This window comes from Pan paniscus, chromosome 23 (genome assembly GCF_029289425.2).
Source record: "Pan paniscus chromosome 23, NHGRI_mPanPan1-v2.0_pri, whole genome shotgun sequence".
Taxonomy (NCBI): Eukaryota; Metazoa; Chordata; class Mammalia; order Primates; family Hominidae; genus Pan; species Pan paniscus.
In genome coordinates, this window is record NC_085927.1 from 60,066,781 (window position 1) to 60,090,111 (window position 23,331).

General features: G+C 61.7%; 2 protein-coding genes across 6 annotated transcripts in view; both read left to right on the plus strand.

Moving 5' to 3' along the window:
- Positions 1-1,181, plus strand: part of MOV10L1 (Mov10 like RNA helicase 1) — a 70,984-nt gene extending 69,803 nt beyond the window's left edge. For all 4 annotated transcript variants that reach the window (XM_055105748.2, XM_055105746.2, XM_055105747.2 and 1 more), the window contains exons 25-27: positions 179-316; positions 455-546; positions 859-1,181. In XM_055105748.2, the coding sequence (XP_054961723.1) occupies positions 179-316; positions 455-546; positions 859-940 (312 nt within the window). In that variant the 3' untranslated portion in view covers positions 941-1,181. The remainder of the gene's footprint in view (positions 1-178; positions 317-454; positions 547-858) is intronic.
- Positions 1,182-8,765: 7,584 nt separating this feature from the next.
- Positions 8,766-18,420, plus strand: PANX2 (pannexin 2). Of its 2 annotated transcripts, XM_055105749.1 has the most exons (4): positions 8,916-9,055; positions 13,554-13,604; positions 15,063-16,526; positions 17,057-18,420. In XM_055105749.1, exons 3-4 carry the CDS (start codon positions 15,239-15,241, stop codon positions 17,398-17,400), a joined length of 1,632 nt encoding a protein of 543 aa, XP_054961724.1. In that variant the 5' UTR covers positions 8,916-9,055; positions 13,554-13,604; positions 15,063-15,238; the 3' UTR covers positions 17,401-18,420. The 2 variants fall into 2 exon arrangements, with proteins under 2 accessions (XP_034804931.1, XP_054961724.1); XM_034949040.2 differs by lacking the exon at positions 13,554-13,604 and having other exon boundaries at positions 8,766-9,055.
- Positions 18,421-23,331: the final 4,911 nt, after the last annotated feature.

The window sequence follows — 23,331 nt, forward strand, 5'->3', positions numbered from 1 at the left end:
CCAAAGTGCTGGGATTACAGGCGTGAGCCACCGCGCCCGGCCTCCTGTTTCTTTTTGAACCAAAAACGAGGTCATTCTGCTATTTAACATTTTTAAATGTTTTTATATATCAAGAGTTTCTCTTCATGCCCCCCAAAAACTTCAAGTGCCATTTTTATTCATCTCTGTGTGCTTTTAGGTACGGTCAAATGAAGATGGATTTGAAGATGATCGATATTTTTTGGGTTTCTTGTCCAACTCAAAAAGATTTAATGTTGCAATCACCAGACCCAAAGCTTTGCTGATAGTGCTGGGAAACCCCCATGTTCTCGTTCGAGTGAGTTTTCAGGCACTGGGTGGGCTGTGATCACTTAAGGAGGGAGGGTCCGGGTCACTCGGGGTGAGACGTACGAGGCACCAGGAGACATGGGGCCTTCACTTGCTCTCACACCAGGCTAATTGTTACTGCCAACAGGACCCCTGTTTCGGTGCTTTGCTGGAATACAGTATTACAAACGGTGTTTACATGGGATGCGATTTACCTCCTGAACTGCAGTCTCTGCAAAAGTGAGCTCTTCTGCTGTCTTCCTCAAAGACAGGCTGGCTCTAGAACGTGCTCTAGCCTGCCCTCCCCTGCTCCCCTCACCCCCATCCACTTACCCACCTGCAGCCTTAGCCCTCTGCCGGCCACCGTCCTCACCTCATCCTGGGCTGCAGCAGCCACTGTTTCCTGGACATTTGGGGTCATGTCACCTTTCCCACATAGGCTAACAGGGTAAACTAAGTCCCCTTGTAAAACCCACATTGGGAAAAGAGTGCAGCTCCCAGCCCGCTGTGGGAGCCTGACTCACTGGCCATCCGCCTCTCCTCTGTCTACAGCTGTGGCGAGGGGGTGGCAGACCCCTCCTACCCAGTGGTGCCAGAATCCACAGGACCAGAGAAGCATCAAGAGCCCAGCTGATCTGCAGTGGCTGACAGCAGGGAGGCCATGTGCTCAGCCTGGCCACGTTGCCGTTACAGTCTGCTCCGTGGCTCCTGTGGCCTGCCCTTGTCTCGCAGCCAGGCAGGGTCGTGTGTGGGTGTGGGGCTGCCAGGTTGGACGCAGCTGCTGCTGCCCTGACTTTGGCATATGCCAGCCTGTTCCTGCCACAGGGCAGTCACTGCCGCCTACCCTGAAATAAACCCTCGAGTGACCCCCAGAAGCCTTTCCACCTCGAGATGTGTGCCTGTGTCAGTGGTGACCAGGGTTTCATGTGGCCTCTCAGCCCTGCTGGCGCAGTTTTTGGAGATGGCTTGCTGTCCACTTCGCCTGAACTAGCCGTGTGTCAGGCTCCAGGCAAGGCTGCCAGCTCCACTCAGCAGAGCGCCAGGGCCATGGACCAGGCATGCAGAGCCCACAGGGCCTGAGGCTCTACATGGGGCCAGGGTTGTGAGGGTGGCACTCAGGCCTGCCCTAGGCCCAGTGCTTCTGGGAGTTTGCAGCTGGCCGGGTTCCTGGGTGCAGGCCTGCACCCTAGGGGTACTGAGTTTAGGGGTCCTTAGAACACATCTCTGGGCCAGAAATAAAACACGTGGAGATGGGCAACGCACCTCAGGCCAGGAGGAGCAGAGCAGTGGCAGGAAGAACACTTGGGGTGAGCCCCGCACTGTCCTCAGCCCGGTGCAGGGTCTCATTACAGCAGCCCGGCCGGAACACAGGACCCCCAGGCTCGGAGATGCCGCCTGCATATACCCAGGGCCCCAGAGGAGGCCAGCGCCGCTTTACGGGGGATCTTACCTGGCCTATGCCCCCATCCCCACAGCGAGACACAGACCAGCAGCTGCCTAGAAGGGTGCAGGCTTGGCCCACCTCCAAGTTCGGGAGCCTTGCCCTGCACCCTCCCCCACCCCCTCCCCCATGATTTGCTCCCAGGAAACAAATGCTTAGTGTCTCCACTTAGATGTAGCGTCTGCCTGGCAAGCAGAAACCACTGTCTCCTGAAGGTCTCAAGACACCAGGGATCATGTCTGTTTACTAAACTTGTGGGTGATGCTAAGATCTGTGGTCACAACTCCAGGGAGTACTTGATGTAGGAGGAAGCGCTTTCCAGACAGGCGGCGTCATGTCAGGGCCCAGGACTGCATGCGGCATCACCTGCTGTGGCTTCTGCATGAGTTGTGTTTAGGAACTGAAGGGCTTCTCCAGGCAGAGCTGTCATTGCTGTGCTAAGGGGTGCGTGGAGGCCGCTGTGCCCAGTGCTCCTGCAGCCAGCGTTTGCTGGACTCTCTCTGCAGAGCAGAAGTCCTAGGGCAAGGACCTCTCCATCCTGTCAACCCCAAATCGAAGGGATGCCCCCCACAGAGGCTGAGGACTTTTCTGACCCAGGTGAGGGGAGCATTGGGGTCAGCCCTGACACTGAGAGGCCACCTCTCTGGGCTCAGTGACCTGGATGTCCTGGCAGGTGGGAGAGACGCAAGAAGCAGGTGTGGGGTCCACACCTGAGGGAGTGCTCTTGGGCAGAGACGTGGGGAGCCAGTGTTGAGGCTGGGCAGGTGTCCTCAGCTGGGGGACACCTCAGCAATGATCTGGCGTGTGCCCAGGGTGGCAGGAGACCAGGCGGGGTCATCTATAAAGGACTCGGGGCACCTGTTTGCTGGTGCAAGAGTGGCAGGGAGGCTGTCAGGTGACAGGGAGGGAGGGGAAGAGAAGGAGGTCAGTGAGGAGGCTGCCCTGGAGGGGCCCAGGCTACAGGGAAGGCAGCACTGCTCAGCCAGCCATGAATCCCTGCAAAGCAAGGCAAGGGAAGCAAAGGCAAGTGGGGCCTGCAGGCAGGTGTCGTCTGCACAGGATTTGGGGCTTTTTTTGAGACAGGGTCTTGCTCTGTTGCCCAGGCTAGAGTGCAGTGGCACAGTCATGGCTCACTGCATCCTCAACCTCCCAGCCTCAGGTGATCCTCCCACCTCAGCCTCCCAAATAGCTGACACTACAGGTGTACGCCATCACACCTGGCTAATTTTCTGTAGAGACAGGGTTTCGCCATGTTGCCCAGGTTGGTCTCGATTTCCTGGGCTCAAGTGTTCCACCCACCTCAACCTCCCAAGTAGTTGAGATCACAGGCGTGTGCCACCACAGCTGGCTAATTTGTTTATTATTATTTGTAGAGACGGTCTTGCTATGTTGGCCAGGCTGCTACACAGAGGTCTTAAACTTTGGTGCTTGGAGTCCCCTAAATGAAACCTTAAGGGAGTGCATCTCTTCCCTCGTTTTTTTAGTTGTCTAAGATTTTTCTTCTTCACATTTTAAACGTGCTTATGATGTAAATCACAGCTTATTATAAATCTTGCCATTTCATTTATTTTTATTTTTTATTTTATTATTATTATTATTTTTTTTTTTTTTTGAGACAGAGTCTTGCTCTGTCGCCCAGGCTGGAGTGCAGTGGTGCGATCTCAGCTCACTGCAAGCTCCGCCTCCCGGGTTCACGCCATTCTCCTGCCTCAGCCTCCCGAGTAGCTGGGACTACAGGCGCCCACCACCACGCCCAGCTAATTTTTTGTATTTTTAGTAGAGATGGGGTTTCACCGTGTTAGCCAGGATGGTCTCCATCTCCTGACCTCGTGATCCACCTGCCTCGGCCTCCCAAAGTGCTGGGGTTACAGGCATGAGCCACCGCGCCCGGCCCAAATCTTGCCATTTTCCTTTTTAGTGCATCCAGTGCAACAAAAAATGCCATTACAGTTTGATACCATCATCCACTTAGAGGACACCAGCAAGCTGTTCTTTCACAGCTAGAAAGTTTATTTCTTCTTTTCCTTGAACTCATATTTCTATCCCACTCCCCCCCATATTTGTATCCTAATGCAAAATGTGTTAGGTTTGAAAGGTGTGGGCATCACAAATATTTTCTGTTCCTCTCCTGGGCACAGAACGGGATTTCACCCCCACCTCCCTCACCACCACAGGTGTGTAAAGCCAGTGACATCGCTGATGCGAAGGCTCTGAAGGCAGAGGGCAGCTCACCCCCCACTCCCCACTGGACACCGGGGGCGAGGGCCGCCACGTGTCAGGCTGAGGATGGCGGGACAGAGCCCCCAGTCTCCCTGTGAGCAGTGTGTGGGGCCAAACAACCTGGGCTGTTGTTGACGTCTATTACTGTGGCATGGTCTGGCCTGTCCCTACCAAACACCAGTCTCAGCGCACCCTGACAAAATACAAGCACTGAGGCTTAACATGGGAACAATCTGGCCAATTGTTATTCTTACGATTATTATAAATACCCAATCAAAATGATACGCATACATTTCCAATTTTCATAATAAACAAAAATAAAATAGAGCTAGAAATGCTTTTTTTTTTGAGATGGAGTTTCATTCTGTTGCCCAGGCTGGAGGGCAGTGGAGCAATCTTGGCTCACTGCAACCTCCGCCTCCTGGATTCAAGCGATTCCCCTGCCTCAGCCTCCTGAGTAGCTGGGATTACAGGCATATGCCACCATGCCTGGCTAATTTTTGTATTTTTAGTAGAGACGTGGTTTCACCATGTTGGCCAGGCTGGTCTTGAACTCCTGACCTCAAGTGATCTGCCCACCTCAGCCTCCCAAAGTGCTGGGATTATAGGCGTGAGCCACCACACCTGGCCAGAAATGCATTATTATCCGTATGGGGCTTATTTGCAAATAGTTAATGTCATCATGGGAAGATATTACTTAGGGCGGAAATGAGACAGGTTGTCAGTTTTTTTTCCTGTTTTTCATCTTCATGGATATAGAAGCTCAGAAAGCTTGTTCGCTTAAAGAGAGAGATGGGAATACAAGCTTTGCACAGCACGCATCGTCTTCAAGATCCTTCCATGTGTTGAAATCTGTTAATGTATCACCAAGAGAAAGAAGCAGCTGCTCCCACAATACGGGATTTGGGAAGACTGTCCTCCAGTCTGGGCCACTGGAGTGTGAAGACCACAGGGGTGGACCCCTCACTCCTGCCACACATCCTCCTGAGGAGGGTAACAGGCTGGGCGGCCAGGGTGTCATCATGGACCTTTGCTCACTGTTCCACTCACCGGGAATGAGGATGGCAGCCAAGGTGCCGAGTTTTGAGTCCAGGCCCTGGCTCTGCCACAGGCGTTCTTCTTGTCAAGCTCCCACCGCTTCCTCTGCGAGACAGTGACTGGCCAGTGGTGCTCAGTGGTGCTCAACAGGCAGGCAAGATCACACCCACTCATAACCATCGTTGTTCACTGAAAAGGTGCTGTGGCCCAGATGCTGCCCCAGGCAGGGGGGCAATATGCAAAACAAATGCAGTAGGTGCAGTGGCTCAAGCCTGCAATCCCAGCATGGCCCACGTCTCCAATCCCAGCGTGGCTCACGCCTGCAATCCCAGCGTGGCTCACACCTGCAATCCCAGCACTGTGGGAGGCCAAGGCCGGGTTGGGTCGGGGGGTGGGGGGATCAGGAGTTTGAGACCATCCTGGGCAATATAGTGAGACCCCATTTCTACAGATAAAAAAAATTTAAGGCCAGGTGCAGCGGCTTATGCCTGTAATCCCAACACTTTGGGAGGCTGAGGCAGGAGGATCACTTGAGCCCAGGAATTCGAGACCAACCTAGGCAACATGGCGAAACCCCATCTCTATCAAAAAAATTAGCCAGGTGTGGTGGTGCATGCCTGCAGTCCCAGCTACTCAGGAGGCTGAGGTGGGAGGATCCCTTGAGCCCAGGAGACGGAGGATGCAGTAAGCCAAGATCCCACCGCTGCACTCCAGGCTGGGCAACAGAGTGAGACCTCGTCTCAAAAGATAATAGTAAAAATTGCTGGGTGCGGTGGCTCATGCCTGTAATCCCAGCACTTTGGGAGGCTGAGGTGGGCGGATCACGAGGTCAGGAGATCGAGACCATCCTGGCTAACATGGTGAAACCCTGTCTCTACTAAAAACAAAATACAAAAAATTAGCTGGGCGTGGTGGCAGGCGCCTCTAGTCCCAGCTACTTGGGAGGCTGAGGCAGGAGAATTGTGTGAACCCGGGGGGGGGCGGGGGGGAGCTTGCAGTGAGCCGAGATCGCGCCACTGCACTCCAGCCTGGGCAACAGAGCAAGACTCTGTCTCAAAAAAATAATAATAGTAGTAACAATTTTAAAAAGTTGGGCATGGTGGCGTGCATCTATAATGCCAGCTACTTGGGGGGTCAAGGTGGGGGGATTGCTTGAGCCCAGGAGTTCAGGGTTACAGTGAGCTCTGACCAGTGATGCAGTGCTCAGGGTTTGAAGAGAGCGTGCACACAAACCGCTAGAAATAAACTCAAAGCACCTGGAAGCTACACCCGCCCCCCCCTTCCCCCCCAGAATGGCAGATACTAGAAGGTGGATAGGGCTGAGAGCTGGAAAGAAGACAGGGATGGTGAGAGCGTGGACTGGCTCAGCACTTCTGGAAAGCATGGAGAGGCACCCATGCGAAAGCAGAAAGTGCATCTGCAAAACAAAGGCAGCCACCCAGCAGCCACACTCGGGGCGCTCGGGGCGCTCGGAGGGGCTGGAACTCACTGCACTGGGTTATCTGGGAGTGACTGAGTTGTCGGGGGGGGGGGGTGACTTGGTTATGTGAGGGGTGGCTGGGTTCTCTGGGGTGATGGTTATCTGGGGGTGACTGGGTTATACGGGATGGGTTATCTGAGGGGTGCCTCGGTTATCTAGGAGATGACTGGTTTATCTGGTTACCTGAAGGGTGACTTGGTTATTTGGGGATGATTATTTTATCTGGGATGACTGGTTTATCTGGTGGTGACTGGGTTATCTGGGGTGAATAGGTTATGTGAGAGGTGACTGGGTTATTTGGGGTGACTGGTTTATCTGGCAGTGACTGGGTTATCTGGGGTGAATAGATTATGTGAGGGGTGCCCGGGTTATTTGGGATGACTGGTTTATCTGGCGGTGACTGGGTTATCTGGGGTGAATAGGTTATGTGAGAGGTGACTGGGTTATTTGGGGTGACTGGTTTATCTGGCAGTGACTGGGTTATCTGGGGTGAGTAGGTTATGTGAGGGGTGCCCGGGTTATTTGGGGTGATTGGTTTATCTGGCAGTGACTGGGTTATCTGGTAGGGGTGACTGGTATCGGGGGGTGAGTTGGTTTATCTGGGGTGCCTGGGTTGTCAGGGGTGACTGGGTTATCTGCCAGGGGTGATTTATCTGGAGGTGCCTGGGTTATTTGAGGTGACTGGGTTTATCTGGGGTGACTGGGTGGTTGGGTGCTGGGATTGGATGTAGCTGAACTGCCTGCCTCAGGATGAAGTTTGCTGGAAGCCAGGGGCTGGCATCCCTCAGAAAACATGCAAGGATCTTTAAAAACGCAGACGGCGTGAAAGCGCAAAGCAGACACATCCCCTCCGCAGCCCAGGGAGGCAGGGGGACCTCCTGGTTTGCTCACAGCAGTGGCCGGGCCTGTGAACACGGGCTGAAAATACATTTTTGGAATGAATTATTGAATGAACTTAAAACTCCAATCACACTAAATCTTTTATATGAGAGATCGTGCACGTACGTCCTGGTATAGTGGGAAGGGGACCTGCACGAGGGAAAACGGCTGCCTCGAAGAGGGCCCTGTGGGCAGGGACCACGCGGGATGCGCCCGCGTCTGAAGCCAGACCCCAGGCTCCCCGAGGGAGAACAGGACGGAGGGCGGGGCTGTGGGGAGCGGAGGGAATGAAGGTCAGGGAGGCGGCGGGGACCCCCTGAGCTGGCACAGGCCCCGGGAACGTCTGTGGAACAGGGGACGGAATGGGGCGTGGGGGAAGGAGGTGCGGGCTGCAGGAGCGGGGGTGATGGGGTCACTCACGGCGGCGGGACTCGGGGTACTGGGTGGGGGGGTCGGGTGGGGCCGGGGCTGCAGTGGAGGGTGTGGGGCGGGGAGATGCCCTCATTGTCCGCGCACTGGCGCCCGAGCCCAGAGAAGAGAGCGCCGGCTTCCCCGCCAGTGGCCGCAGCACCCCAGGAGCGCGGGAACCTCCGGACCCACAGCGGGGCGCGGCCGGGGCAGGTGGGGGGCCCAGGCGAGGAAGCCCCCTCTGCGCCCTGGGCTGGGCGAAGGGCCCGGCGATGCGACGGGGGCAGCCCCAGCGCGCGCCCAGTCCTCACGTCGCCACCGAGCGGCGCCCCCGCCCCAGCCCGGAGCCCCGCAGGGCCGCCCCCCACCCCTGCCCACCCTCCCGCTGGCCGGGGCAGCCCCCCCCCAGCCACCCCGCGTTCCCAGAAAGAGGGACCGGTCATTACTCATTCATTTCATTTCATTTCATTTAAATATTTTCTGCAAAGTCATCGCCCGCGCCGCATCTGCGTGGCGGTGGGGGGGGGGGGGGGGCGGAGCCACGCCGCGGAGTCGCCGCAGGTAAACAGCCCCCTCCCCGCGGCGGGAGCGGGGCCTCCGGCCCCAGGCAGGGACAGCAGCCGCCGCCCGCGCTCCGGGCCGGGATCCCGCCGCCGCCCCCGCCGGAGGCACGCGCCAGGGCGGGGGCCGGGCTGCGGCGGAGGCGGGCGGCTCCGGTGCCCCCCACCCCCGCGCCGGCCCGGGCCGCCCGACCCCTGACCCCGGGGGCGGCGGCGGAGCGCCCCCCAAACCCCAATGCGGGCTCCGCGCCCGGCCAGCCCCGCACCCGCCGCGCGCCTCCGGTTACTCCCATCCCCCGGAGCCCCCCGCTCGGTCCCGGCGTCCCCTGCCACCCTCTCCCGCGGCCCGCGGCCCCATCCCCGTCCCGCGCCCCCACGCTCCCCGATCCCCGCCCCCGCGCCGCGCGTCCCCTCCCGCCCGCGCCCCCCTCGCCGGGCCCCGCCCCGCGCCCCCCGCCCCGCCCGCGCCCCCCGCCGGGCCGCGCCCCCCGCCCCCCATGCACCACCTACTGGAGCAGTCGGCGGACATGGCGACCGCGCTGCTGGCGGGAGAGAAGCTGCGGGAGCTGATCCTGCCGGGCGCGCAGGACGACAAGGCGGGCGCGCTGGCCGCGCTGCTTCTGCAGCTGAAGCTGGAGCTGCCGTTCGACCGCGTGGTCACCATCGGCACCGTGCTGGTGCCCATCCTGCTGGTCACCCTGGTCTTCACCAAGAACTTCGCAGGTGAGGCCGGCGGCCGGGGCGCGGGGCGCGGGCAGAGGGGGCGTCCGCAGGTGTCCGGGAGCTGGCGCTTCCCGCGCGTCCCCGGCGGCTCCGTCCAGCCGCGCCCACCGTGGCCTGGCTGCGTCCGCGGCGTCCCAGGCACCTTCCACAGCCGCCCCCATCCTAGCAGGTGTCGCTGGTCGCTGGTCGCCCAGACCCCTCGTCTCTATTTTATTGTTGTTCTTCCTTCCATTCGTCCGCCCGTGGCCGCGGGTGGGACTAGGCCTGTCTGGACCCGGGGGTCCCAAATGTCATGAGACACGGGGTCTGGTTTGGAGAATGTCACAAGCAGCGCCTGAGGGGATGCAGGGTGGCCAGGTGGGGACCAGGAAAGGCCGGGATGGGTGTTGACAGCAGAGAGCTGATTACAGGGGCTGGTGGAACTGCCGGGCAGGGTTCCCAGGCTGGACTTGGGTGGAAGGAGGGCAGAGAGAGTCTCTGAGAGGCCCAGGCCCTCCACCCCTCAGGCAGGGCGAGGCCTCTCCGGGGGCACTGGGGGCCTCCGAAGGTTTGAAGCAGGGGGGCTAGCATGGGGCAGGGCCACGTGTCAGAGCAGGGAGCCTGGAGCTCCTGCAGGGAGATGGGGGCTGGACCAGGGCAGGGACCCGCGCTGGTTAGATCAGGACTTGTGGGGGCACTTGAAGCCACCCAGGCGAGGCAGGAAGATGGACAGAGCAGCCAGCCTGCCTGTGAGCCTCTGCGGGGTGGGGTCCTGGTGCCTCTGCCCTCCCCAAGGAGTGGGGCGAGACAGGTGGAGCCGAGAACTTCCTCCCCTGGGGTCTGGGCCAAGGCAAGGGGGATCAGGGTCTCCTGGCCTGTGTGGCCCAGAGGTACTAGTCTGCAGCGGGGAGGGGTGTTGGGACCCTGGGGCCCTCTCTTCTGCAGCCTCCAAACCTCAGCAGACCCTGCCTCAGCACTGGCGCTTCCCAAATCTCCCAGGTGCCTTGCCTTAAGGAGTCCCCGTGGCCTGGAGACACCAGGCCTGAGGGTGGACATTGGCCAGGCTGTCTGATCCCACCCAGGGGTGGAGGAGGCCTCTGCTGGTCTCCTCTTCGACACTGGAGGCCAGACCCCAGGGATTAGAGGACTCCTGGGGTGGGCACACAGCACACTCTGCAGAGCAGGGAGCCCAGGCGTGCGGTGGGGCCTTGGGGCAGGCCCAGCATGTCCAGACACCACGTGTGTTCTCTGTGTTTGTAGCAACCAAGTACCACAAACTAGGCAGTTTCAAACAGCAGACATTTATCTCTCATGGTTCCGGAGGCCAAAAGTCCAAAATCAAGGTGTCGGCAGGGCCCTGCTCTCTCCCACAGCTCTAGGAAAGGGACACTCCAGCCTCTTCAGCCTCTGGTGCTGCCGGCAATCCCTGGGCGCCTTGGCTCGTGGCCGCGCCACCAGTCTCTGCCTCTGTCTTCTCATGGGCTTCTTCTCTCCCTGTCTGTGTCCAAATTTCCTTTTTTTTTTTTTGAGACAGGGTCTTGGTATGTCGCCCAGGCTGGAGTGCAGTGGTGCGATCTGCAACCTCCACCTCTCGGGCTCAGGTGTTCTTCCTGCCTCAGCCCCGAGCCCCCAGTAGCTGGGACCACAGGCATCCAGACACCACACCCAGCTAATTTTTGTGCCATGTTCCGCAGGCTGGTCTCGAACTCCTGGGCTCAAGTGATCCTCCCATCTCAGCTTCCCAAAGTGCTGGGACTACAGGCGTGAGCCACTGTGCCCTTTTCTTTTCCTCACCCCCCCCCGCCCCCCGCTTTTTTTATTTTTATTTTTTGAGACAAAGTCTCGCTCCGTCACCCAGGCTGGAGTGCAGTGGTGCGATGTTGGCTCATTGCGACCTTTGCCTCCCGGGTTCAAGCGATTCTCCTGCTTCAGCTTCCCAAGTAGGTGGGACTACAGGCACCCGCCACCACACCTGGCTCATTTTTTTTTTTTTTTTTTTGAGACAGAGTCTCGCTCTGTCACCCAGGCTGGAGTATAGTGGCGCGATCTCTGCTCACTGCAAGCTTCGCCTCCTGGGTTCACACCATTCTCCTGCCTCAGCCTCCCAAGTAGCTGGGACTACAGGCGCCCGCCACCATGCCCGGCTAATTTTTTGTATTTTTAGTAGAGACGGGGTTTTGCCGTGTTGGCCAGGATGGTCTCGATCTCCTGACCTCATGATCCGCCCGCCTCGGCCTCCCAAAGTGCTGGGATTACAGGCGTTGAGCCACCGTGCCCGACCCATTTTTTTGTATTTTTAGTAGAGACGGGGTTTTGCCATGTTGGCCAGGCTGGTCTCGATCTCCTGATCTCAGGTGATCCGCCCGCCTCGGCCTCCCAAAGTGCTGGGATTACAGGCATGAGCCACCGCACCCGGCCCAACTTTCTTCTTTAAAGCGGAAAGGGAGCGAGCGCTCTGCCCCCGAGCACCCTCCCAGGAGCCTATGGGCTGGTTCCTCTTTTTGGCTTCATCATCCTTGGAGGGCCGAGCGCAGCCCCTGATGCCGCAGGGCAGGGTTGGGCCTGAGGGCCCATGTGGCCAGCTGCTGTCTCAGGATGCAGTACCCTCGAAGGTTGGGGGCCAAGTCCCAGGGTCTCCAAGGTGGGCTGGGGAAGGGTCTCGGCCCCCCTCAGCCTGCAGAGAGTGGAGAATGTAGCAGGTGCGCAGCCACCGCCAGGATTAGCTTCCTGTGGCTGCTGGAACAAACCTGCAAGTCAGAAGCCAGACGCGAGCCTCACGGGGCTAAAACGAAGGTGTCAGCAGGGCTGGCTCCCAGGGGGAACCCACTTTCTGCCTTCTCCGGCCTCCAGAGGCCTCCACATTCCTGGCCTTGCAGCCCTTCCTGCGTCCTCAGAGCCGGCTGCGTGGCGTCCTCTCTCCCAGCCCCACTTCTGTCCTCACATCTCCTCCCTGACTCTGACCCTCTTAGAAGAACCCTGCAATTGCTGCCCACCAAGACCCCCAGCCTAGGCATGTCTGCAAAGTCCTCGTGAACCGGGAAACGTGACACCGCCACAGGCTCCGGGGTTGGGATGTGGCATCTTTGGGGGCCATGATTCTGCTCACTGCAGACCCCATGTGGAGGTCTGTAAGGCCAGGGGAGTCGGGGAAGGGCCAGGGCCTGGCCTCGGCTGAGGGCCTCCAGGATGTGGCAGTGGTCTGGGGTGACCAGACAGGGTTTGGCCAGCAGGCAGGAGGAGGCTGCGCAGAGCCAGGGGTGTCCTGGAGAGGTGTCCCCACTCCCCAGGTGGGGGGACAGGGGTGGAAAGGGCTGTTGGGAGGGACCCAACTTCACCCTTGGGGGGCGCCTTGGGGCCATGTGCAGGCCAGATCGCAGGGGTGGGCTGGAGATGAGCTTGGGGATGGCAGAACCGAAGAAGGGCAGGACTAGGGGAGGGCCGGGGGGGCTGGGCTTTAGCCTCGGGCCCTGGGGACGGCATTCTGAATATGGGAATATGGGCCGTGTTGGGGTGTATTCAGACACCCGCTCAGAGGTGCTCCAAGCAGCACCAGGCCCCTGGCTGCCAACTCTGATATTGTCACTGGGGCTCTGAGGGCTGGGTGTGGACAGGCTCCTTGGCTGGGAAGCCAGTGTCCTCTCTTGGGGCATAGCTGGCATGGCCAGGATTCACACAGCAGTGTCTTCCAAGAAACGGGCCCCTGGCGGCGGCTCTGTCTGCCCTGATGGATGGGCCAGGCCTTCCTGCCTTCCGTTTGGACACCTGCACTGGCCCAGGCAGGGTCCCACTGTCCCTGGGAAGTCCCAGAGGAGGGCCTCAGACAGAGGACCCGTAGCAGTCGCTGCGTGTGGGATGGGCCCATGGATTTGGGCTCAGCAGCCCCTCTCTGCTGCCCCACCCTGAGTCAGGCCAGCACCCCCGGCCCTGGCAGCCCCTGCTAGAAGCTGTGGCAGCATCCACCGGGAGAGGCCCGGCTGCCAGCACAGCTTTGAGTCCGTCAGGACCTGCTGAGGCTGCCAGGAGCACCCTGTACCCTGCAGGTGCAGCGGGTCCAGGGAGGAGGGAAGCCTTGCTGGACATGCCTTGGGGCCCCCAAAGGGCCGGGCCGGTCACCTGCAGTGAGTCAGGGCAGTATCCTTGGTGGAGCACATGAGGAAACTGAGGTCGGAGTGGCAAGCAGGACTTGTCTTCCCCTTGCTGCCGCCATCCGGCAGGGAGACAGTGACAGGCATGAGGAGTTCGGGTCCAAGTGGGGCTCCGCACAGTGGGGGCAGCTCGCCAGACACGTGGCTCGGTGTGGGGCCCCTGCTTTCATCCACCTTGGAGGAGGCCAGGCCGCCCCCTGCCCCAGAGCCAAGGAGCCCTCCTTCCCGTCTCCCTGCGGCCCTACTGGAGTCTGGGTCCAGGGTTCTGGGGCCTCTCCCCACCCATGTTGGCCACACATGCCCAGCAAGGGTGGCTGCCAGGGATGGGCCCAGCTCAGGACGGGACACAAACCTGTCCCTGTTCTCTTCCCCAGGGTGGACGCTCTTCTCTGGCTCCTGGGATTGGCTGTGAGGACAAAACATAAGTAAATAAAATATGCCATTTTCTCAACCAAGAGAGTGGATTCCTTTGCCTTGTCCGGTTTGCTCTTCTCTGAGCCCAGCTCATCTCCAGCTCGATGTCCCCACCGAGGACTCGGGCCTCAGGTCCCAGCTTTTCCTGCCTCTTCCCAGGCTCCCTCCCAAACCCTCCAGAGTCCCCAGGACCCTCAGGGGGATCTGATGACTCATGGGAACCCTCCCTGAGCAGGCTGTCCAGACTGGTAGATGTGCCTCAGTGGTGATGATGGCAGCCGGGAGCTCCGTGTGGGGTCTGAAGGGCTCGTTGCTGAGCCGGGTTCAGGGCTGGAGATGCCCAGCCCCTGGGCCCCTGTGGGGCATCAACAGTGAATGCTGCTCTTCCCAGAGTGGGCAGAGTCTCTAATCCGCCTCGCTTTCCGTCCCTAATTCAGGCCTCGGCACAGACGGACAGGCCTGTCCGTGTTGCTTCTGGTCTGTGGGGAGGGGATTGTGCTGATGTGGGCCCTGCCCTGGGTCTGCTCTTTGGGGCTGGGAGACAAGGCTGAGGCTGGTGTGGGCCCCCACGCCTGTGCTGTGTGAAGGGCTCAGCCTGAAGAGACTGCACAGTGGCTGGAGGCCCCCAGGCTCTGAGCCTTCCTGGGAAACGTTAGCAAGATCCCAGCCGCTCAGACCCCACACTGGGCCAAGGCACGAATGTCCTGAACACTTTCACTGCCGTTCGTGTCATTGTCACCTGCAGGCAGAGACAGACTCTTGAGGGAAAACACAGAGTTCAGTAACGAACATTTGCCTGCAGTTCAAAGGACTCCCTCTTTTCAATTTTTGCGGCAGATACTGCAGTCCAGCTGGTGACATCCCCAACCAGCCCCACCTGGTGTCTGGTGTCCCCAGGCTGGCCAGTCCCCAGAACAGTGGGTCTTAGGGAGGCGCCCCTCACCCTCAAGGGTGGGCAGAGCCCACCCTGCCTTCCCGGTGCTGTGGAAACCACCCTGCCAGCTAGCAGCACCTGAGCCAACCGCCTTCCTCCCAGGGGAGCCCCGGGCTGTACATGGCCTGTGGCTGGGACCTCGTTTGGGTCCGGCTGTGTGTGGATAGAAGAAGGACCCTGGCTGGGAGTCCTGGCCTGCCTTGGCCCTCTCTGGGATTTGGTTTCCCCTTGTGCACACAGGGCTTTGTGACATTTGGAGAGGCGCATGGCTCAGGTGGTTTCGCAGGCGGTCATGGCTTCCACCTGCAGGTGCCCCGCAGCTGACCTCGTGGGGGTAGTCAGGGCGGGACCCCCACACCACCGTGGTGGGGGGAGGGGGTGGGGTTCATCTGGGGAACCGCAGGTGCTGTGTGGGAGGAGGCTGGAGAGGCTCCTGGGAGGGGTTCGGCAGGGACGTGGTCAGGTCCAGCCCGGTTTCTTCAGCCCAGCCCGTGCCGCCTCCCCGCCCCAGCCCGTGTCTCCTCTTTGCCCCCAGAGGAACCCATTTACTGTTACACCCCGCACAACTTCACGCGCGACCAGGCGCTGTACGCCCGCGGCTACTGCTGGACGGAGCTGCGGGACGCGCTGCCCGGCGTGGACGCCAGCCTGTGGCCGTCGCTGTTTGAGCACAAGTTCCTGCCCTACGCGCTGCTGGCCTTCGCCGCCATCATGTACGTGCCCGCGCTGGGCTGGGAGTTCCTGGCCTCCACGCGCCTCACCTCCGAGCTCAACTTCCTGCTGCAGGAGATCGACAACTGTTACCACCGGGCGGCCGAGGGCCGCGCGCCCAAGATCGAGAAGCAGATCCAGTCCAAGGGCCCGGGCATCACGGAGCGCGAGAAGCGCGAGATCATCGAGAACGCGGAGAAGGAGAAGAGCCCGGAGCAGAACCTGTTCGAGAAGTACCTGGAGCGCCGCGGCCGCAGCAACTTCCTGGCCAAGCTGTACCTGGCGCGGCACGTGCTGATCCTGCTGCTGAGCGCCGTGCCCATCTCCTACCTGTGCACCTACTACGCCACGCAGAAGCAGAACGAGTTCACCTGCGCGCTGGGCGCGTCCCCGGACGGGGCGGCAGGTGCGGGGCCCGCGGTGCGCGTGAGCTGCAAGCTCCCGTCCGTGCAACTGCAGCGCATCATCGCGGGCGTGGACATCGTGCTGCTGTGCGTCATGAACCTCATCATCCTCGTCAACCTCATCCACCTCTTCATCTTCCGCAAGAGCAACTTCATCTTCGACAAGCTGCACAAGGTGGGCATCAAGACGCGCCGGCAGTGGCGCCGCTCGCAGTTCTGCGACATCAACATCCTGGCCATGTTCTGCAACGAGAACCGCGACCACATCAAGTCGCTCAACCGGCTGGACTTCATCACCAACGAGAGCGACCTCATGTACGACAACGTGGTCCGGCAGCTGCTGGCGGCGCTGGCGCAGTCCAACCACGACGCCACCCCCACGGTGCGCGACTCGGGGGTGCAGACCGTGGACCCCAGCGCCAACCCCGCCGAGCCCGACGGCGCCGCCGAGCCGCCCGTGGTCAAGCGGCCGCGCAAGAAGATGAAGTGGATCCCCACCAGCAACCCGCTTCCGCAGCCCTTCAAGGAGCCGCTGGCCATCATGCGCGTGGAGAACAGCAAGGCGGAGAAGCCGAAGCCCGCGCGCAGGAAGACGGCCACGGACACGCCGATCGCGCCGCTGCTGGACCGCTCCGCCCACCACTACAAGGGCGGAGGGGGCGACCCGGGCCCGGGCCCCGCCCCCGCCCCCGCCCCGCCGCCCGCCCCCGACAAGAAGCACGCGCGCCACTTCTCCCTGGACGTGCACCCCTACATCCTCGGCACCAAGAAGGCCAAGGCCGAGGCGGTGCCCGCCGCCCTGCCCGCCTCCCGGAGCCAGGAGGGGAGCTTCCTGTCGCAGGCGGAGGACTGTGGGCTGGGCCTGGCCCCGGCGCCCATCAAAGGTAGGGGCCGGGCCGGAGACAGGGGACGGGGGACTGGGGATGGGAGAGGCGCCCACAGCCACAGCGGCCCACGGGAGCCTGGCCAGGGCGCTAGGGAAGGGAGGGGGCCTGGCTTGAGGCCCCCTCAAAGGGGGAAGGGAGGAGGCCGAGGTTTGAACCGGCTCCATCAAACGGACTTACTGTCAAGGTGAGCCTCAGGCCAGGCAGGGCCCTGGAGACCCCCCGGGAGGCAGGTGGGGAGGATGCAGGCTGGAAGCGACGTGCTCCTGGTCAGCTTCCTAGAGCTCCGCGTGCGTGGTGCAGCCAAGTTCCTCGGGTGAGGAAATTCCACCGACCGCACTGCGGCTCCGGGACAGTGGGGCGGGGGGTGTTCCCAGGCCAACTGCTGTGTGCAGGGGCGTCCAGGCCCAGCGTCTCCAGGGCGCTTCAGAGCCGTGAGCCCTGCTCCCCCGCCAGCCTGCACTGGGTGGGCGCTGGGGGCGGCGCAGCGGAGGATGGTGTGAGATGTCTGTGCTCTTGGCTGTTTGCAGATGCTCCGCTCCCCGAGAAGGAAATCCCGTACCCCGCAGAGCCAGCCCGGGCAGGGCTTCCCTCGGGGGGCCCGTTCCACGTCCGCTCACCTCCCGCCGCCCCTGCTGTGGCCCCTCTGACACCAGCCAGCCTGGGCAAGGCGGAGCCCCTCACCATCCTGAGCCGAAACGCCACACACCCGCTGCTGCACATCAACACGCTGTACGAGGCCCGGGAGGAGGAGGAAGGGGGCCCCCGCCTGCCGCAGGATGTGGGGGACCTCATCGCCATCCCTGCCCCACAGCAGATCCTCATCGCCACCTTCGACGAGCCGAGAACGGTCGTGAGTACTGTGGAGTTTTGAGGGATGGCACCGTCCAGGCCGCCGAGAGCCCCTCTGCCTGAGTGTCGTGTGACCTGGCCGGCCTCCCGGTGGACACCAGCCCTGCGTCGACGTGGCCTGTGCTTCGCCCGCACTGCGCGCATCCCCAACCTCTGTCCGCATGCCTGGGGCCTTCACCCCCACGTGCTCGACAGGGGAACCCGCCCGGACGGCATCGCCAGGCACTGGCTGGGGCGGGGAAAGGTGGCCCAGTGGAGCCCGTGGCCAGGAAGGCTGAAGCCCGCCTCCCATGCTCCTGCATCAGGTGCCCAGCCGTGGGTGGGGGCCCTGAGGTGAAAAGTTTATTTTTTTAGTCCGTTTCGTCCTGGCCCCAGGCTGTGGCGAGACAGCCCAACTCCCCCAGCCCAGCTCCCCCAGCCCAGAGCCAGGGAAGAGGAAGGTGGGGCCAGTCCCACCAGTGGGGTGGCCACGCCCATGGCGTCACATGCTCAGGGGTCACCCCCTGCAGGGACCTGATGCCCTCGGGTGGGAGGGACCGAGGTCCACCCTCGGGTCAAAGATCAACGTGCACTTTCTTCTTGTCGCCTGACAGACATTTTATTTTACTAAGACTGCTGTACCGAACAAGCATATTTATCATCAGGAGACAGGATGGGTTTAAAGCAGGATGGTGTGTGTGTGAATGGGCATGAGCAGAGGTGGGCGTGAGCAAGCAGGTGTGTATGTACGAGTGTGCACGTGTGTGCGTGTGCACAGAGGGTGTGGTGCCAGCTTGAGTGGGAGTGTGTGAGTGTGAGCAGGCGGGCGAGTGTGTGAGTGCACGCCAGCGCGTGGCCCATGTATGAGGAGTGAAGGGGCCCAACGCAATAACCACGTCCCCCACCCGGGCCCCCCGCCGTGGCTGAGGCCACATGGCTTCCTGTGGGAGCCCTGGCCGGCACCCGGCTGGTCCCACCCCAAATACCTCAGCCATGGAAACCATGTCATGCAGAATTAACAAGGTAGCACCGAGCATATCAATAAATATTATTCTGATAATCACCTGTGCTCCGCCGGGGACTTCGCCTCCCTCCACGCCCGTTCCCTGACTTGGCACTGTGCGTGGGGGTGCTGGGGGACGTGGGGCAGGGGCCGCCTTCAGAAGCGTGACAAGGGGCCCCTCTGCACCCACAGTGAGTGTCACACTTGGAGCAGGACATGCCCTGGACTCAGGCTGTGGGCACGGAGGCGATTCAGCTGTGGCCTGAAGCCCTGGGGCACACAGGCTCAGGAGACGAATGCACGACCCCCTTAGTCTTCCTGCTCCTGCAGGGGAGCGAGGAGGGGGAGTGTGAGGCACCCTCTAGGAGAACAGAGAGCTGGCGGGATCCAGGAAGGCTTCCTGGACGAGGCGCCCTCAGTGTGGTCTGGGATGCTCAAAACAACACAGAGATCCTGAGCAGGTGCCTTTGCTGGGCCCAGGACTCCATGGAACAAGGCTGGTCCCGTGGGTGCACCATGGAACCACATGCCCTGTAGACCCCGGCAGGTGACCCTGAGAGTCTGAACAGAGGCTCCTTGAAGACAGGTGGCTGGGCAGCTAGGCCAGAACCCCATGGGGGCTGGAGTGGGGTTGGGGGTGTAGGCCACTAATTGCAAGGGTGGGCTCGGCTGAGATCAGAGCGGGCCCACCTGCCACCTGGCCTGGGCTTCCTGGGAGCCCCATCGCCAGGCCCCTCCTGGAGCAGCCCTGAGCGGGCAGGCCTGGGCTCCCCAGGTTCCCAGGAGTCAAGAGGAAGGGTCTATCCAGGGTGTGGCCCCCACAGCCAGGGCCTGGCGTGAGACACACAGGGACACAAGCTGGAGGGTGCCTCCCGCCCTCCACGTTAAAATGGAGGTTTTTATACCCTTCTGGGCTGGCGAGGCCTCTTGCCATTAAAAGAGCTGGGCCAGGCGCCAGGGCGTATGCCTGTCATCCCAGTGCTTTGGGAGGCTGAGGTGGGAGGATCGCTTGAGGACGGGATTGGAGGCTGCAGTGAGCTGTGATTGCACGACTGCACTCCAGCCTGGGCGACACCGCCAGACCCTGTCTCTAAAAAAAATTTAAAATCTACTCAGATCCCCAAAGGAGGGGCACCCCGTGCCACCCAGGGCCACGCGGGAGGGCACTGGGGTCGTCGCAGACACAGGCAGTCGGGGGAAGCGTGGGCAGAGCCTTCGCTGTGGTTCCACCAAAGGATGGGCAGGGTGGGGCCGCAGGCTCGGGACTCCAGAGTGGACACCCTGGTGGGTGCTGGGCAGGGGCTGTCCCTGGCTGTCGGGTACACAGCCCAGGGTGACAAGAGCAGGGGGACAGGGCCTAGGGTGTGAGAGCCCACAGAGGAGGCCTGGAGGGGGTGTGGGCCCTGGATGCAGGAGCTTGCACAGGAAGTTGTTTGCTGACAAATCGGTGGGCCCTAGGAGAGGCAGTCTCACCAGGGCCAGCAAGGCCTGAGAGGTCAAAGCAACAAAGCAGAAAATAAAAGGCACAGTTCGGCCGGGTGTGGTGGCTCACACCTGTAATCCCAGCACTTTGGGAGGCCAAGGTGGGCAGATCATGAAGTCAGCAGTTTGAGACCAGCCTGGCCAACATGGTGACACCGTCTCTACTAAAAATACAAAAATTAGCTGGGCGTGGTGGCGCGCACCTGTAATCCCAGCTACTCAGGAGGCTGAGGCAGGAGAATCACTGGAACCCAGAAGGCGGAGGTTGCAGTGAGCCGAGATCACACCACTCTACTCCAGCAGCATGGGTGACAGCGAGATTCCGTCTCAAAAAAAAAAAAAGAAAGTAGCAGTTCTTCACGCTCACCTAAGTCAGGACACCTCCCCAGCCTGCATGCCCATGTGCCCAGCATTCCCACGTCCAGGAGAGGGACCCGGTGTCCACAGATCCCGGCCCAGGCCAGCCTGGTTGTGCAGGGAGGGCTGAGCCCTGGGCCTTGACAGCATCACCTTGGTGCTGCACCCACAGACCAGCTCAGTGGTGAGGGTGGGCAGGACATGGCAGCTGAGGAGACCCGAGGGATGGCGGCCTCCAGAGGTAGCGTTTGCCATGGGCGTCCTTGCTGCTCGCCAGCTGGGGCTGGGGACCCTCCTCACCCTCACACGTGCACCCCGCCCACCTGCACCTGTCCTCCCTGCCCCAGCAGCCACCCGGCATCCCGCATGGCTCGGCTCAGGTAGGGAGACGTCCAGTAGTCCTTGGGGGCAGCCGGTCTGCGTGGTGCTGAGTCCCGCAGGCCCTGCCTCCCAGCTTGTGAGAGGAGCTGTCGCTGCCCAGAAAATGTCTAGGCCGAGGTGGGGCTTGAGCTGAGCCAGGGGACACAGGAGGCCTCAGGTGGAGCCACCTGGAGACTTCAATGTGACCAGGGCCATGGGCAGCAGCCACACTGCCCATTCCCCGCCTGTGCGCCTCAGCCTGGCAGGAGGTATGAAACCAACTCCTGTCTGGAAAGAGGTTCATGCCTCAAGTGAGCACCCTGCCCTGTGCTGGAGCTGGCCCTCCCTCTGCGCGGCCCATGCTGGGGAGCTGGTGTTCGTCCTACAGTGAGACGCTGGCTCCCGCCTCTCCCAGGCGACGTCACCACCTTATCCCCAGACCTGTTCCTCTGGCTGTGTCCTTGCCAGCTGTGCCACGTTCCTAGAGGCAGGCGGGCAGAGGCCTGAAAGGGTGGCGCTCACCCTTGGCACTGGGTCAGGGCTGAACCGGCCCCAACCGCCTTCCCCCACAGGGCTCCCTCCCTCCCCTTGCCCCAACGCCTGCTTCTGTGGGATCTGTCACTCTGCTCCGAATGGGACTTGGCCCTTCCTCAGGGTCTACCCCTTGAGGACAAAGCCAGCCGGGGACCAAGACGGTCCCTCCCAGCACAAATGGCTTCACACAGTTTGTTTCTGTTCCTGAGAGCCCCCACCCTCCCTAGGACTCCTCCTCACTCCCCCCAGGGCACCTCGAGAAACCCTCCTCTGGCTGCTCCAGGAACAGGGCATCCACATGGCCAGCCCCCCGGGGTCAGGGCCTCAAAAGCTCTGGCACCCCAGGTGCATGTCCTCCACCTCCACCTGACCCTCTTCCCAAGGCAACCCCGCCTGCCCCCCATGGCAGAAGGGACAGAGCCTGCCCAGAGAAAAGCAGGCTTGGGAGCAGAACTTTAGAAGACAAGCCCAGCCTGAGATGTGGGTGGTAGCCCAGGGCCTGCGGCTGAGGTCCTGCCTCAGTTTCCCCAGCACGCTCCCTGAGGACTCAATCTCCCCCTTTTCTGCTTCTCGCCCCTCACAGCCTAGTGCAGCCCTGCAGGGGATCCCAGCCGGATCGGAGGGCAGTTCTGCTTCTCCACTGTCTGCTGCCCACCGGGGGCTGGGATCTCGGACACTCTCCCCTCCCCAACTGGCCACCTTGCCCAGGTGAGTCAGAGGGTCGTTCTGCAGCCCGGGGGCCAGCGTTGGTTTGAAATAGTGCCCCCTCCTGCCCCTCCCCCTCCCTGAGCATAAGCAGGCCTGGCAGGTGGATAGCACCGTCCCTCTCATGGAGAAAGAGGGGCTCCAGGAGGACCTTGCACCCATCCCAGATGGCCAAGACTGAGAACCCAGGCCTCCAGCCCCCAGGCCAGGGATCTTCCCTCCACACCAGCCCAGCACTGAGAAATGGGTGAGGTGGAGCCGGGGCCACTGCCACCCGCTGCCCTCCTGTGAGGATGTGGCCGAGATGGTCGGAAAGGCAGAATGACCACAAAGGCAGCGAACAATGAGAATCAATGGAGAGGATGTGAACCAGAGGCCCTAGGGCCCAAAGTGTCCTTCACCAAGGAGGACAGAGGCCTCTCTAAGGCCAGGCCTGGCCATTTGGGGACCAGGAAGCTGTAGGAGGGGGCGGGGCCTCTTGTGTAAGAATGCTCAGTGGGCAGCCAGACCAGCCTGCTGCCGTGTGGACAGGCATTTTCACCCATCCGCCCCACCCCGGGAGGACCACCTGCAGACTCAGGACCAGGGACCTGAGGGGACCCCTGCAGGCCACCCGAGCCGGGGCAGCTCCTCAGAACCTGGGGCTGGGGCCGGGGCCTCCCTTCCTGGAGCCTGGAAGGAAGCAGGCTTCCCAGCACGGAGTCCTGGTGGACGGCCTCAGGCAGACCCAGACCAAGCCTGGGCGCTGCGTTGGACTCCCCCAACCCCAGGCCTGCTGGGTCAGCCTTCCAGGCTCGCTGAAGGTTCCTGCGCGGGGCAGCCCTCACTGAGGTCCTCCCACTGGCTCCAGAGAGGAGCTAGTCCTAGGGCACTCGAGTAGAGAGGTGCGCCCTCCTCCCTCTTCTAAATGGTTCCCCAGCTGGGCCCCACCTGGCACCTTTCCCCAACTAACTCATCAGTGCCTGGCAGGAAGACACAGCAGCCCTCCCCCGGTGACTGGAGTCCTGGCCCCAGGGCAGGCCCCGCTCCAAGAACCTGATCCTTTGGCTGGGGCAGGGCCGTAGAAGTGGGCGCAGAGCTTCGGGGAGCCGGCTGTGGGGTCAGCGCATGCAGCCCGCAGGCAAACCATTGCCAGGCCCACGCCTGCACTAAGCCCAGTGCCAGCGCCAGGTCAGCCAAGAACCCGGGGTCGTGGAGGAGGAAGGAAGTTGTGGGCCTGGGATGCGCGGCCGGACCATTGCAGGAGAGCGGGGCAGGCGGACGGTGGGGCAGGCGGACGGCGCAGCAGCTTGCGGGCAGCGAGTCGTCTGCATGCGGCGGCGAAGCGCCCGGGTCCCCGGCCGCGCCGGTGCCCGCAGCGCGCAGCAACTTGGCCGCCGGGTCCCGGCCGCCCCGGTAGAGGCTGGGTACAGCGAGGGAGCCGGGCGCCCGCGCAGGACGGGCGCGGCGGGTGGGGCCAGGCCGTCTCCCCCTGCCCTCGGGGCCGAACACGCACAGCGAGAGTCTAGCGTCGGGGTGGCTGCGGCCAGCCGG

What these genes read in the sequence shown, in the direction of transcription:
- PANX2 (XM_034949040.2), top strand. Translation starts at nt 8,830, where the DNA reads ATGCACCACCTACTGGAGCAGTCGGCGGACATGGCGACCGCGCTGCTG. An exon ending in CTTCACCAAGAACTTCGCAG is followed by an intron (nt 9,056 to 15,062) that starts GTGAGGCCGGCG and finishes CTTTGCCCCCAG; the next exon opens with AGGAACCCATTTACTGTTAC. An exon ending in GGCCCCGGCGCCCATCAAAG is followed by an intron (nt 16,527 to 17,056) that starts GTAGGGGCCGGG and finishes GGCTGTTTGCAG; the next exon opens with ATGCTCCGCTCCCCGAGAAG.